Genomic DNA, 14,238 nt, shown 5'->3' with positions numbered 1-14,238 from the left:
TTGACATCCTAGATCTTTCCCAATGGGGTCAGCAACTCTTTCAATAGTGCCACCTTTCTTGAAAACACCAGAATGAGACTTTGATTCCAAGGACTCATCTTGGCTCAACGCTGCTTCTAGCCTCACCCTTGAAACCAGTTTGACAGAGGCTGGCAATGAATCCTGTGCCTCAAACACTCAGTTGAACTTTGTGCTGCATTCTGAGGAGCCATACTGAAAGAATATATAATGTTCAGTTCATAGCGGTTGCTACAATTTGCTAGGGGATTTTTAGATCTATCAGCTGGCAGTTTTGAAACCTGTGCATTACCCGATTTGGCAACACTGTTCATGTGCGTCTGGCCTCAATTTCTCTGCCCCCTTATAAAATAAATTGTGTGTTCATTTCACTGAGGTGTAAGGGGGGTGACATGGGTGTTTCCAAAATAGAATGTTATGCATTTAGCTTTCAAAGCTAAAGCTTAGCTTTAGCTTTCTTTTCTGTTGCTTCACTAACTTCCTCTGCCCGCTAGTCAATAAAGCTGTGACTTTCTGCCTCCTTTGTAACAATGTAGCATTGCCCTTTGCATGACCTGAACCTAACTCTGACCTGGTTTTATTTCAGGCTACAGGTATATCCAACGTGTGTATTATAAGTGTACAGTAACTGCTGTAATATAGTGCTGTGCTTAAATAGTAGTAAATATGAAGTATTTTCATGTTCAATAATAGTAAATATGTTAAGAGTAAGCTCTTCAAAAAATTACAAAATACACCAATGGGTGTTAGCTTTGGTCATCTAGGGTTCATTTTTCTGAATGTAGCTTGTTGGCTGGACACGTTTTTTCCATTTAGTTTTTTCATTAAATATCACTGTAATCCTAATCACTTTTTTTGCAGGGTGTCATTTCAGAATCTCCTCTCCTCAGCGACTCTTTATATGGACCATCAAAATCTCAGTATATCTCTTCAAAAAAGAATTATTGATTACATGACTCTTCTGTGGTCAAAGTATCAGTGAGTATACAACTTTTATTAATCACACCTATAAAGGTTGGAGCCTTTTCTCTATAGTTCAGTCGTATAAGCCTCTATCAGTCTTATGTCCAGGGTTTTTCCTGGGTCAAAATGGGTCTTCGGTGCTGTGCGCGCACAGTCTGTGTTACCTCCTGTATGTATTTTTTTGTTTTTTTACCATTTGATAAATAATAGAGGCTATGCTTGAGGAAATCATTTTGCTTCCACTTTAGATTAAAATAGATAGGCTAATAGATTGACAATAGCCCAAGCCCCATGGTGCTATCATGTATGGTTCAAGGCCACTAAATTGTTTGGAGTACAGCTCCCGACTACTGCGCCCGTCATGGTTAAAAATAGCTTGCAACGTCAACACAGTGGGAGAGAGTTCTAAGAATTTGTATACAACCAAAACAATTTGCACGCGAATCCAAAGTTCTAATACTTTGCCCGCGAATACAAAGTTTATAAAGTTCTAATATTTAGAGCGCGAATCAGAAGTTGAAACAGACTAACTTACATTACCACACACAAGTTAACGCAGATAAACGAAAGCTAAACTTCTCAAAATAATGTTACGATTTATTGCCGGTGCATCACCTCCAGCAAAGGTAAACGTCAGTGGGCGTTAACCGGCCAGCTGTTAGCTAGAATCTAGAAGTTCGTTGTCTCTGAATGTTTACAGCAGCTAGCTATCCTAGCCTGTCACCCTACTGGATCCATCATTAAGATAAGTTTTCTACTTCCTTGTCAGGCTGAAAAGAAAATCAACTATCAATAATATGATTTTGAGCTTGTATCCCATATTGTTGTGCAATGATATCCCCTGTCCTCCCGGCTCCTGATAAGTTAAGCTAACTAATATTAGCGTGCTAGCTATCGCTAGCCAGCATGGGGAGTTGCCATTAACTAGCGAGCTACAAACGTCAGCCAACAATGCAAAATCAAAATGATATGGCAGAAACAATGTCCTTAGCAGGCTGTTAGTTACATTACAGGGAAACCAGCCATCAAGTACATGGAATTGAGTTGCATTATTGTCAACACAAGTTTTTTGTTTTATTCTTCGGTTTAGGCCCTGGACTTTGTAAAGCGCCTTGAGACAATTGTATTGTTCTGGCACTATACAAATTATTTTAAAAAGTAAAATGAGTTGATTTTGTTTAATCCATTCTGAGAGTGATTAACAATGATATTAAAATCATAGGTAAAGGTTGTTTATGTCAAACAATGTCAGAGTAGGTCTGAAATGCCAGGTTTAATTTTGGCCGGTGAAAAATATGATTGGCTGGTAATTTTTTTCATCTACCAGCCATGTTGGCTGGTAAGTCAAAAAGTTAATTTCGAGCCCTGTTCTCTACTACAACAACTTTAAATGTTTGCTCTCTGAAGCGTCTTTGGAGTCCATGAAAAGCGCTAAACAAACCGATTGTATTATTATTATCATTATCTAGGCTTCTTCCGACAGACGCGCACATCTGCGACGGTCACTGACAAAAGGCATACAGCATGTTATAGAGTCTGCAATCCCAAATACCTAACTTACTTTAAAACACTTGTGGTAGTGAGGATTAAAGTTGGGCGACAGGTGACCACTACCATGTCAGATAGAGTGAAATTAATCTTGGAATAGCAGATAGAATTAACTAAAACAGTCAAACAGTCAGAAATGCGTTAAAAAGGTATATATTATTTCAGTTCACAATCATCAGTAATCACATATAACCTTATGTTTACCTAGCACACAGACAGACTGCTTGTCTTAGGCTAAGGCGGCTCCAAAAAAATCAAAACAAGAGGAAAAAGGCAAAAAGTTAAAATCTTCGGCAAAAAAGGGCATCTTCGTTGCTAATCAACCGAAACGAGTCTTCAGCGACACAGGGCAATCAATGCATGCAACAAATCAGACAGCTTTCATTAATGCTACACAGCTAACAATACCTTAGTTGCATTGTACTCCAACCACGCAAACTGTCCCAACCAGCTTTTACAAAAACTCCTTTGTTGGACTCCAAACATGCAAGGTGGATATTTCTGGAGTTTTGGTCCATCCTGAGCGTTCATGCTAATGTCACTGATGCTGCTAGCACCATGGTTAGCACCCTCAGTAGTGGTGGAGGGTTGACCTCATTGACCACAACGTTCCTCTCCTTAAAAATCCACACCAGATACCCCTGGCATTTCTTCTTCTTCTTCTACGTCACTCTTGTAATCGTTCTTCCAAACATCGACATTTAGGTTGCAAAAACCGATGCATTGTTGATATTCACTTGAAACTACCACGCACTAGCTCACTTTCTCCTTCAACCGTCCGGTAACGTCAACATTCAAGCGTGCAACGTGAAAGTTGGGTCAAAGGTTATGACAGAATGATTGCTCTGTGTCTAAAACAACCTGTTCATTTCAATCTGTTATTATTTTCTTTTGTGAGTTAAATATTATTATCACACAATAAACAACGCAGAATGAAATTAAATAACAATAATAAATAAACCATTATTTTCTTGGGGGTGCTATGGCTAATCCAGGGGGAGCTAGAGCACCCCCTAGCCCCCCCCTGGTATTCAGACAGAGTATTAGGAGGCTACAAACTTCCTATTTTTATTCTTATTATATATCAGTAAGTTAAGGTAGAGACTAACTAGTTGGTTATTAAGAATGTACAAAGAATAAATTACATATTCAATGAGAATAAGAAACTGGTGAATACAGGCCTAATAAATGATCAATGATGCTCAATGCAGACTTTATTGGGCACTTATACAGACACATATTAGTTATGTTTTAATGGTTAACATATGCTTTTTAAACTAAAGTGTTACCACACATGCAAACCTAGATAATATATCACATGTATACAGAGTTTAGCCTGCGTGATGTAAGCATGGTTGAATCAAAACAAATTATATATGAAGGTTCATGGAACCATATGCGAACTATATGTGATCAAGAAATTGAAAACCTAACTCATTATGAGCTTTTATGTTGTTATTTCAAGATATGAAGTTGTTAGTACAAGATACACTAGATTTCACCTGATTCTTCCCTAAATGTAAATCTATTTGTATTTCTTTCAATATCATTCAAGAGGTGAAGCAAACCCAAAGGGACTTTTTCTAATGCATGACTTGCCCAATGAACTGCAGCAGATTGTCCTCATGAAGGAGAGAGGAAAGCTTTTGTCAAAGGTCAGTGCACATTTTATACACTTGAATGGGTGATATAGCAATTTTCATTAACAGTAGCATTGCCAGGAACATTAGCATGCAAAAATGTACAATTAAAATGGAGTCCTGCAGATGCACTTTATTCTTGTGTGACATGAACAGTAGGCCAAAATTACGTCAAAGTCGAGAACGCTGAGATGCAAACTTAAAATAACAGGTGGAAAATTGACATCAATCAAGTGGCCAAAGATAACAGAAAGCCAGAGACAAAATAACAATACATCTATAATGATCCTTTGCTAATTCAATTAATAAAATGAATGTTGAATCATATTCTTTTAAAGATTTGGTCCTCTGGAATCTGAAAGTTCTTCTTGAGTTTAAAGTATTGTCAGGGTTCGACATAAGCAATGGCGCAATGTCCTGGAGGCCAGTGAAAATGTATGTTGGGCAAGTTCATTGGCTAGTAGCTGGCCTGTTTGGGCCAGTCACAGTCTTTCCACCAATCACAGTCATGGGTCAGCTGTGATGCTAGCTGTCTGAAACTAATATATTATATATTATATTATAATAATATATATAATGTTATAACCCCAAAGTCTGACATGAGTGAGCCTCAGGACAAAGAAGTTTGAGAAGTCTGAGTGTTTAAAAGATCTATAGTAGTCTATTTGCCCTGACTATGTTCATGTGACATGTAAAAAAAAACAGTCTATGTTGATGACACAAATGGTTGAATAGAGATCTTTTAATCACATAAATGTTTTCATGCCAGTAGTGAAGAGGTGGCTCAAGAAGGCAGACAAGAGCTTGCAGTGAAAGATCCACACTTAATGTATTGCTATGAATGTAATGTATTAACATCTTTAAAATGTTCTAAGGAGACAATGAATCAGTTAGGATGTGTTTGGACGAATCATCACAATGTATATAGGATTAATAAATGAACAATTTTATGGAAACGTTTTTTTTCTTCAGGACAGTGGGGGAAAAATGTAGCCTGGATGCCAGACGAACTTAGCCCCGCCCACACAAATTTAAGTCGGGAAGTTCGGTCTGGCATCGCTCCATTGGGGAGAAACTATCTCCTCACAAAAATCTGTGAGGAGATAGATAGACCAATCAAATTGTCAGGACGGGCTTTATACGATGATGGACAGATGATCAACCGTAACGTAATCAACCACGTCACCAAAGAGCGCTTGGATTAAATTTGTTTTCAAAAAACATGGCTGCCGCTGGAGAGCTGAAATGTGGAGATTCGAGTCTGTTTTAGAAGACATTGACAGCACATTCATTTTGAAAGAGGAACAGAGAAACGTGATTGTGGTGGCCAATTCTAAGTCTTAAACTATTTTCACAATCAGAAAGTCAAGACAAAGGACGTGTTGTTCCAACGGATTTACTGTAGTACATTAAGCCACAGTAAAGAGATGTATACCGGAAATAGATCTGCCAAAATACCTTCCCGCTAACATATTTAAGCCTGTAATTAGCACCTCCCATCTATGTTTTGCTTGGTTCAATCCAGCCAATTAAACCTGACCTCTCCATTCTGACCCCACCCAAATCAAAGACTTCCATGGTATATAATACCACACCCATTTTAACCGTAGGTCACTTCAAGCTACGCCCTCTTATTTTAAATCTCTACCTCATCTGAAATGTAACCCAAAGCTAATATTTACACTCATTCAACAGGTATCTGGTAAAACTATCCCTTATTCATATGAAAATATCCCACAGTGATCAAGGCATTTGTCAATCGAAAAGATGTTTTTGCCGTCCTTCCTACGGGATCCGGTAAAAGTTTAATGTATCAGCTGGCCCAGATGGTCTACGTTATGGTCATACTACGTTACTCTGATTGGTTGTAGGTATATCCAATTGACCGATCGCCAGGGCCCCGCCCCCTTAGTTACTGTTGCTACGTCCGACACAATTCCCGGAACTGTCAAGCTAAAAGCCATGGCGAGTATGGGGACAAGCGCTATAGCTGTCAGTGTGAGTGATGATTTTTGGAGTAATACCTCCACGATATCCTCCAGATCAAGGCAAAAGGGACTGCAGTATGCAGTGGAAGGATATCCAAAATATTAAGATCAACAACGAAGTGGACACAACAATAATCGAAGCAAAAGTATACAGGTCTCAATAAAAAAAAATGAGAAACCCTACGACCTCTTCATTAAATGCAACCAGCACAAACCTTGTAGACTAGTCATGTTATTTCACCACTGGGTAAGATATGTATATAATATTTCAAGCTAGCTAATAACCTACAAAGATTCTTTATTCTTATTATTTATTCCGTCTCTGGCGAGACACTCTGGTACTGGAGGTATCTATCGATCTAGCTAGCTAGGATGGTGACAATCTAGAGAACAGTACAGTAACGTACCAGTGTGGATCAAGATAGCTGCTAGTGACGTTATTGTTCAAGGGATGTGTGTGCATGTTGCTGAAAGTATTTCACAGTCACTGTAGTGATAACTTGCTTGTAAAATGATGATCCTGATGTAATGCTATGGCTTTGTATCAGATCGCCAGGTTATTGCTCTCAGGTTGTGCCTTATGCATACCTTGGGATACTCAGGAGTAGGTTGCCCATTCACAAAATGCCACAAAGATTAAAATAAAACAACTTCACAATGGCCTTTTGTTCAACATTGATACAGTATGTTAAGCTCGAGCTAGTCTCTCCAACTAAAGTGTTAATGTTAAAATCAAAATGTTAATGTTACCGTCTGTAAAATTGCACACTGAGCTATCCTAGCTAGCGATGTTGATGTTACCGTCTGTAAAATTGCACGCTGAGCTATCCTAGCTAGCGATGTTGATGTTACGTCTGTAAAATTGCACGCTGAGCTATCCTGGCCAGAGATAGCAAACGCCAGCAGCATAAATACAAAGTGTTCGTTAAAAGTTCTGTTCAATGTTGTATCAAGCATAAATACAAAGTGTTCGTTTAAAGTTCTGTTCAATGCTGGCGTTTGCTATCGCTAGCTAGGATAGCTCAGAGTGCAATTTTACAGACGGTAACATTAACATTTTGACGGTAACATTTTGATTTTAACATTAACACTTTAGTTGGAGAGACTAGTTATGTACTTGTAGTGGTAATAATACAAGTTGTCATGAACCATAACTGTTTGGGGATGTTCTCTCAACTAGACAGTTAGTTATCATACCTAGCGATAGCGTAGTTCGCTAGATAGATATCATAGCTAGCTGCAAGCAGCTTCATTTACTTTGGAGCAGACATATGTGTGTTTTTCGATATATTGAGGTGGGAGTGGGGTCTCCCACACTGTTTAATCCACCGCCGGCACCTTTCCTCTTGTGTTTTGGGCTTTGGAAATGCGGAAAAAAAACACGCATCCCTCTAATCTCTGTGTCAGATCTAAAAGTCCCGTAAGCACACTGCTTCACCATGCTGCTCAGACCTCAAAGTTGTCGGACCTTCTTCTCTTAGTAGCGGTTGCTAAGGTATGATTGGACGAGGGCCGTTCTAGGGAGGAGTTTCGCGATCGGTCAATTGAGCGAAGATGCATTTTTTTATGCGCCCCATAATCACAGCCCAATGGAGCGATATCAGACTCATGTTCTGACTAGAATTATGAGTATGACATAGTCAGGCTAGGAAAAATGTTGAGGTGTGGATAAAATTAGGTCTATATATAAACTAAGCATAAACAAAAAAAATCATCCATCATCCATTACGGCCAACTTTGATTTTTTTTTCCTTGCATCACTTTAGACATCTACCACAGTTCCAAATTGTAATACATTTGTGAAACATTTGCTTTAGGCAGGATCCAAGTGCACGACATGTAGACAAACAGGGCAAAACAAAGGGAACACATGACAAGCTAGCCGAATGGGAATCCATAGCGGAAGGGAAAAAATGCTACAGAGATGCTACCATTTGGCCAAACTCAGGCAACAAAAGTTTATATACTCGCTTTAAAATCCACCCACGAAAACAGTAGCCACTTTCCAATAGGTATAAATTAAGCTTTAGACAAACTTCAAAACAAGGACTAAATGAGATAACCAGACACAGGTGGACACACCAGGCAGTAACAAAAGGGGCATGAAACAGAGGCACAAGGCACAACAAAAGCACATAGAACCAGAGGTGTAAAAAGTACTGAAATGTTGTACTCAAGTAAAAGTACAATTACTTTGATGAAATTTTACTTAAGTACAAGTAAAATTACCCATCTAAAAATCTACTCAAGTAAAAGTAAAAAGTAGTTCATTTAAAATGTACTTTAAGTAAAAGTTACTTAGTTACTTTCAACAACTTGATGGGGGCCGCTCCTATATAGTGCAAAAAAGGACAAGGGGTCATAAATCCAATACAAAAACTAGTTATTTTTTATTAAAGGAGAATCTTTAGAAATATAAGTGCAATGACATTAAACATGTCAAACATTAAACATGTCAACACAACATTTAAGAACTTTTGGGAGGACATGTCAAGACATGACAGCTAAAATAAAAAGTTAAAATACCGCTGCCCCACTTAAACTTTGGTTACTTTACTTGTGTCCACCTTTAGAGCATTAGTCTACAAACTTCTTGTTGAGTTTGAGCAGCAGCTGATTTTCAAGATGAGTAGAGTTCATCCGGGCTAGCTTTGCATTGAACAGCAATCCAGCACAGCTGAAGAGTCGCTCGCAGGCGGCTGAGGCAGGTAGGCCAGTATTGAGTTTCAGGGACAGTTTTTTGATATTCTGAAAGGCGTTCAGCAGATCCATATTGACTGAGACACAGGCTAGGTACCCTTCTAACTCCCCTGTACCTTCTGACCTTCTGGACTTCATTGAGGAAAATAAATCATCTTCATCTGATGAATGTTGTCCAACTTGCTCCAGCCTCCAACATCCGGTCAAGGTGTTGTCTGACATAGACTAGACCTGTAGAATGACAAACAACATTTCTGACAATTAAGTATTGAGCTGCCATCAAGATTCAAGAGTGCATCATAACACAGAAATAGCTATAAATCAGCTACTTGTGATGACAGACCTACAGTATACAGAATTATAGCATTATTTTCTATTTCTACATGCATCACAATTCATAATCCTCAATTATTGCTAACAGGGACCCCTTAGCATGAACATGAAAGACGTGCACGTTGCAAAGCCACCACTTATCGTTATAAATATCTGACAACATCGTGATAAATTGCAGATAACGACATACACATTGACTTGTCCAACTGTCTGAAAACGATGGTGTGCGCATTCACATTGTTCTGTTTCAAGGCATGGGAGGCGGCCAAATGATTAGCCTAATATCAGTTTATGTGGTGTATTTCATTGCTGATGACTGATCTGCAGTTTTTAACACAATATGAGAGACTGAACATAATAATTCTATGACCTGAAACGAATGGAAGACAGGAATGGTATTATTAGTCTATTGGATGACCGCTGTCGACGTTAGCATACTCAGGTCGGTTGCAAGTGCTAGCCAAAATTAGGCTACTACCTACTAGTGCCATGAAACGCATATTTTGCTTAATGGAGCAAAGCTAACTAAATGACAAAAACGCTGTCTGAACTACTAATGGAAAGGGACAAATACTGTACTTACCAACACATGCTTGCGCAGATTTGAAGATGAATTTGTATAAGCAGAAAGTTCTGACTGACGGATTAGGCACTGTTTACACAGCATATAGCTGTTGCCTCTTTTACGTTGGAAGGCAAACTGCTTGCTGAGATGTGGCCACGGGTTTTCTTCATCTTCTTTAATTTCAACTGGCGGAAAGTTCGGTGCTTCAGCTTGTTGGTGGTCCGCAGCTTGTTGGTAGTCCGCACTATCATCTTCCTCCATATCTATCTCTCGTGACTCGGCACCGTACTGGCGCCTTGCATCGACTCCATCATCCACTCTATGCAGCATCCACCACTGCAGTGAGCATTGTGGTGCGCGATTCCTGCCTTGAACTATGTTTTTTTTTTTTACTCAGTAACGGATGTAATTTCCAATGTAGCGAAGTACAATACTTCAGTCAAAATCTACTTAAGTAAAAGTAAAATTACCGATTTAAAAAACTACTTAAAAATGACAAAGTACACAAAAAAACGACTCAATTACAGTAACGTGAGTAAAAGTAATTCGTTACTTTACACCTCTGCATAGAACACAGGAAGTAAACAAAGAAGCACATGGTCTGTAAATTCTCTTTAGAGAATGGGGTCATGCAGGGACCTCTGGGTTTTTCATTTTGCATTAAAAAACGCAAATATATATCTTTTTATATATATAAGCTAAAAAAAATATGAAATTGTGTACATGTCACGCCACAGAGAATAAGGACACTGTAGGTAGGGGAAACGTATTTCCTATGGGATCCGTATTGAAACCGGAAGTGGGTACTTTACTCTGGTCTCTGGTACCCCTTTTCCACCAAAGCTGGGCCGGTGCTGGTTCTGGGCTGGTTCCAATTCTCGAACAAGTTCTTCGGTTTTCCACACAAATAAACCTGGCTCCGGTTCCAAAAAACAGGTTCCAAGTCAGCCGGGGAGAGTTGGAGATGGCGGGGTTCAAAAGGACAACAGACCAAGTAACAACCTAATTTAAAAAAAATAAAGAAAGCTTTCATCCATAAAAATGTGTTAGTTTGTCTGCATCGTATACAGTAACTCTTTCAATCTATCTTGTATTTGTTGTGTGATGTCACACCTAAGATTAGCTGTTGACTAAGCAAATTCGTGTAGCAGCTAGCTACCTAGCATTATCTGCTAGCTGTCGTGAGGTACTGCTACAGTTGTTGTGGCAACTGGTAAGTATGTAGTAGCTAGTCTACTTGTGTAAAGATATATATTTAGTTGATGTAATCACTTATATATGTATTGTTTATGTAATCACTTTTATATATCCACGCCAAATGCTTTGGCAATAGTAGTCTACAACGTTAGATATATAAAGCTTCTTTTGAATTGAATTGAATAGTCAACTCCCGTCATGAACTGCATTGTCATTCGTTTCATCTACGTGGGGAAATATAGAAAACCCGTTGCCAAGTAAACAGAACATTAACTTAAGTTCGTATGGTACTACATGGTATTAAAAATGAATCATAATAGAAGTTTTATCGAAATTTGTTTGCCCAGGAATAAAACCACTTGTGAATAACTAGTAACCTAGTCACAACATTCCAAAATGTTCAGCTAGGACAACGGAGGCGTATGACGTGATTTAAAGACGTAGCTAGCCCTATTCTGACTCTCGGCCGGTGGAAAATCGAGCTGGTTCTTAGATAAGAACCAGCACCGAACCGCATAAGCACCAGCCCGGAACCAGCACCGGCCCGGCTTTGGTGGAAAAGGGGTAACTGTCACACTTATGGACCGCAAATGCCACACTTTCAGTTTACCCGGCAGGAGGGTCCTTTCAGTAATATTGATTGCATTAACAATGTCTTTCTCAATCTGTCCAGTGTCATTCAGCACAGATTAAACCTCCTGCATAAGCCTCATCAGTATGAAAGTTTTTTTCAATCAACAGTCCCTTACAAACATTTGCAAGGTTACACCATAAACCTTGACCACCTCAAATTAAAATGTAATTAACCCAACAGCCAAGGAGTACATGGAGCAATCGTCGTAACCATTGTCATGCCATCAGGGCTGCAAATTAGGTAGATCTGCTTGACCTACTAGCCACCGTGGCAGGAGAAAAAAAGTATATGATGTGTAGCAGTAACATATATGACATTAACATTAACAAAGAAATGAGCTGCTTCAACAAATTTTCAATTATATATTTATACAGATTCCTTTTTTTGAGCAAGCTGGCCCAGCTTTTATTCGGGATATTGCATCAGTATCAGAGATGTATTTCTTTCCCAGAGGGGAAATAATCCAGTACTGTGATACAATAACAAGGGAGCTTTTTTGCATTCATCGAGGGACATGTCAGGTAAGTTCATAACAAAACCTTTCTTTGAAGTTTTAACTGTATGATGTACAAAATAGGACAGTGCTCATCAATGCCTCAACTTTAGAACTGATATATATGAATACTTTCATTGAATGTCCGTACAAAATTAAATGTGATGAACCTGATTTATTTTCATCTCTAGATTTTAACTGATGATTTGTCGGATATTGTGGCACTGTATGGAGAGGGAATGTATTTTGGAGAGGTAATATCTGTAATTGTAGCGCCATAATTTCATCTACTTCTTTTAAGTTGCCCTACAACTTTTCAAATAATAACTATGACTTTTCTCTGCAGTCCGGGTTTTTGTTTGGAAAACAAGCTGTCATGACAATGCGCGCAAAGACACACTGTGAGATACTATCCATTGATTTCGACAAAATGAAACCAATCCTTCAACGATACCCTAGTATAAAAAGGTAAAAACAACTTAATAACCTGACTTTTTAGTTTTAGAATGTCAGATGCTGGTAAGCCACTTGCTATAGTTTTTACGGCATTGTTTATTAACAAGCAGTGATGGATAATGTAAAATGTAAGTCCTTATGTTATCAAATACATATTGCTATTTATTACACTTCTTAGGCTGGGTTGCACCAACAAGGATTACCTCTTAAACTAGGTCTAAACCAGGTTTGTATTTTAATCCAGTTGCACCAAACTTTAAACCTAGTTTAACCTTAGTTTACAAATCTGTTGCACCAGTCATTTTAAACCTGGATTAGCATTTATATTTAAACCACCCCTGGAGGAAGTTTATCTCTGTTTTATTGACAACAAATTATAGCCTACTTTCGTCATTTTTGTCACGTTATTGCTGCAACTTACGGCGTTGGACAGAGTGATAACTTACTTGGGGTGACAGCAATTATTGTAACCTGCTATTCATAATATTTACACCCTATTTACCTGTTCAGTCACAGCAGTACATAATCAACACAACGATTATAAGCTAGCAACGTCATCTAGTTCGTAGTAACTTACTTGCAGCTTCTGTGGCTGTACTGTCATCTAATGCGCCGTCTTCGTCGTAGGGGTTGGGGAGGGGGAAATCTGCTGCGGGATCATATCTATCATCTTCTTTGACAGAGGATCCGTAGTCATTGGTGGTGGTCCTCCGCCGGTTTAAAATTGAAGGCCACATCTTTTTTGGCTTTAGCCTTGAGGTTTTTCCAACAGGCTTTCAGTTGTACACTGTCCCTCGTCTCTTTGATACCGGTAGAGCCGGTGTAGTGTACTGCTGTCAGTCCTCATATCCTCAATTGTAACCCCAAACTCCTCCATCAACTCGGTCAGCAAAATCTTTTCAAATGTTGAAAAGTTTGACCCTCTTTGACGTGGCATAATAGCTAGCTAGCTGGCTAAAGTAACTGTGTCTATTAGCTATAGCCGCTGTAGTGGTAGGCTAAACGGTAACTAACGGTATCAGTAACGGCATTTATTCAACAAGCAGCTAGTTTAGGAAAAAGAGCGGATGCATTTATTTAGGGCTATTTAGTTCCGTATTTGTTAAACCTACATTGTGAATTTGTTTACATTTCGTCGGAATCCATCATGGCTAGGGTTGGGTACCGAGAACCGGTACCAATATGGAACCGGTTCCAATACAACCGGTACCTACGTGGACCGAAATGTAACGCAGATTTCGGTGCTTCATTTCGGTGCCTGAACCAATTGAACACGGTCGCTAGGCAGATTCCGTGGGGCACATGTAAAACTGCCCCAGCTCCCAATGTAAACTTTTTCCTGTGTCGCTCACGCTCATTGGTGTTTTCATAGCAACAGTCTTATGACAGTGAAGAGCAGGCAGCATTTCACAGAGCAAGCACAAACAGAACTAGCCATCAACCTTTTAACAGAGAAAATACCTAAAGGTAAACGGTGTGGCTGTATTTCACACTAAAAGATTCAAACATCGCGACGTGCAGCAAATGCAACAAAACTATTGCGTGAAAAGAGGGGAGAGAAGGCAAGAGTCAACGGCAGATCAGCAACCGAAGACAATAAAGAGATGACAGCTACATTTAACCAACGGTAGTCTCTTAAAGGGGCAGTACACATTTTCTTGTACTCAGTGTGTTCAAGTAACAAGATTAACTATAAACAAGAT

The 14,238-nt window shown here is 39.1% G+C and overlaps 1 protein-coding gene across 1 annotated transcript in view; it reads left to right on the top strand.

Annotated features, from left to right (window-relative positions):
* Positions 1–625: 625 nt before the first annotated feature.
* LOC105906016 overlaps positions 626–14,238 on the top strand; it is a 65,577-nt gene continuing 51,964 nt past the window's right edge. Inside the window, exons 1-5 of the mRNA XM_031577968.2 lie at positions 626–996; positions 4,085–4,184; positions 11,961–12,107; positions 12,271–12,333; positions 12,426–12,547. Coding sequence (XP_031433828.1) covers positions 698–996; positions 4,085–4,184; positions 11,961–12,107; positions 12,271–12,333; positions 12,426–12,547 — 731 coding nt within the window. The 5' untranslated portion in view covers positions 626–697. The remainder of the gene's footprint in view (positions 997–4,084; positions 4,185–11,960; positions 12,108–12,270; positions 12,334–12,425; positions 12,548–14,238) is intronic.

The sequence above is a fragment of the Clupea harengus genome, chromosome 12, assembly GCF_900700415.2.
Source record: "Clupea harengus chromosome 12, Ch_v2.0.2, whole genome shotgun sequence".
In the NCBI taxonomy this organism is placed as follows: Eukaryota; Metazoa; Chordata; class Actinopteri; order Clupeiformes; family Clupeidae; genus Clupea; species Clupea harengus.
The sequence above is the reverse complement of the archived record's forward strand: the minus strand, read 5'-3'. Positions and strand labels throughout refer to the sequence as shown.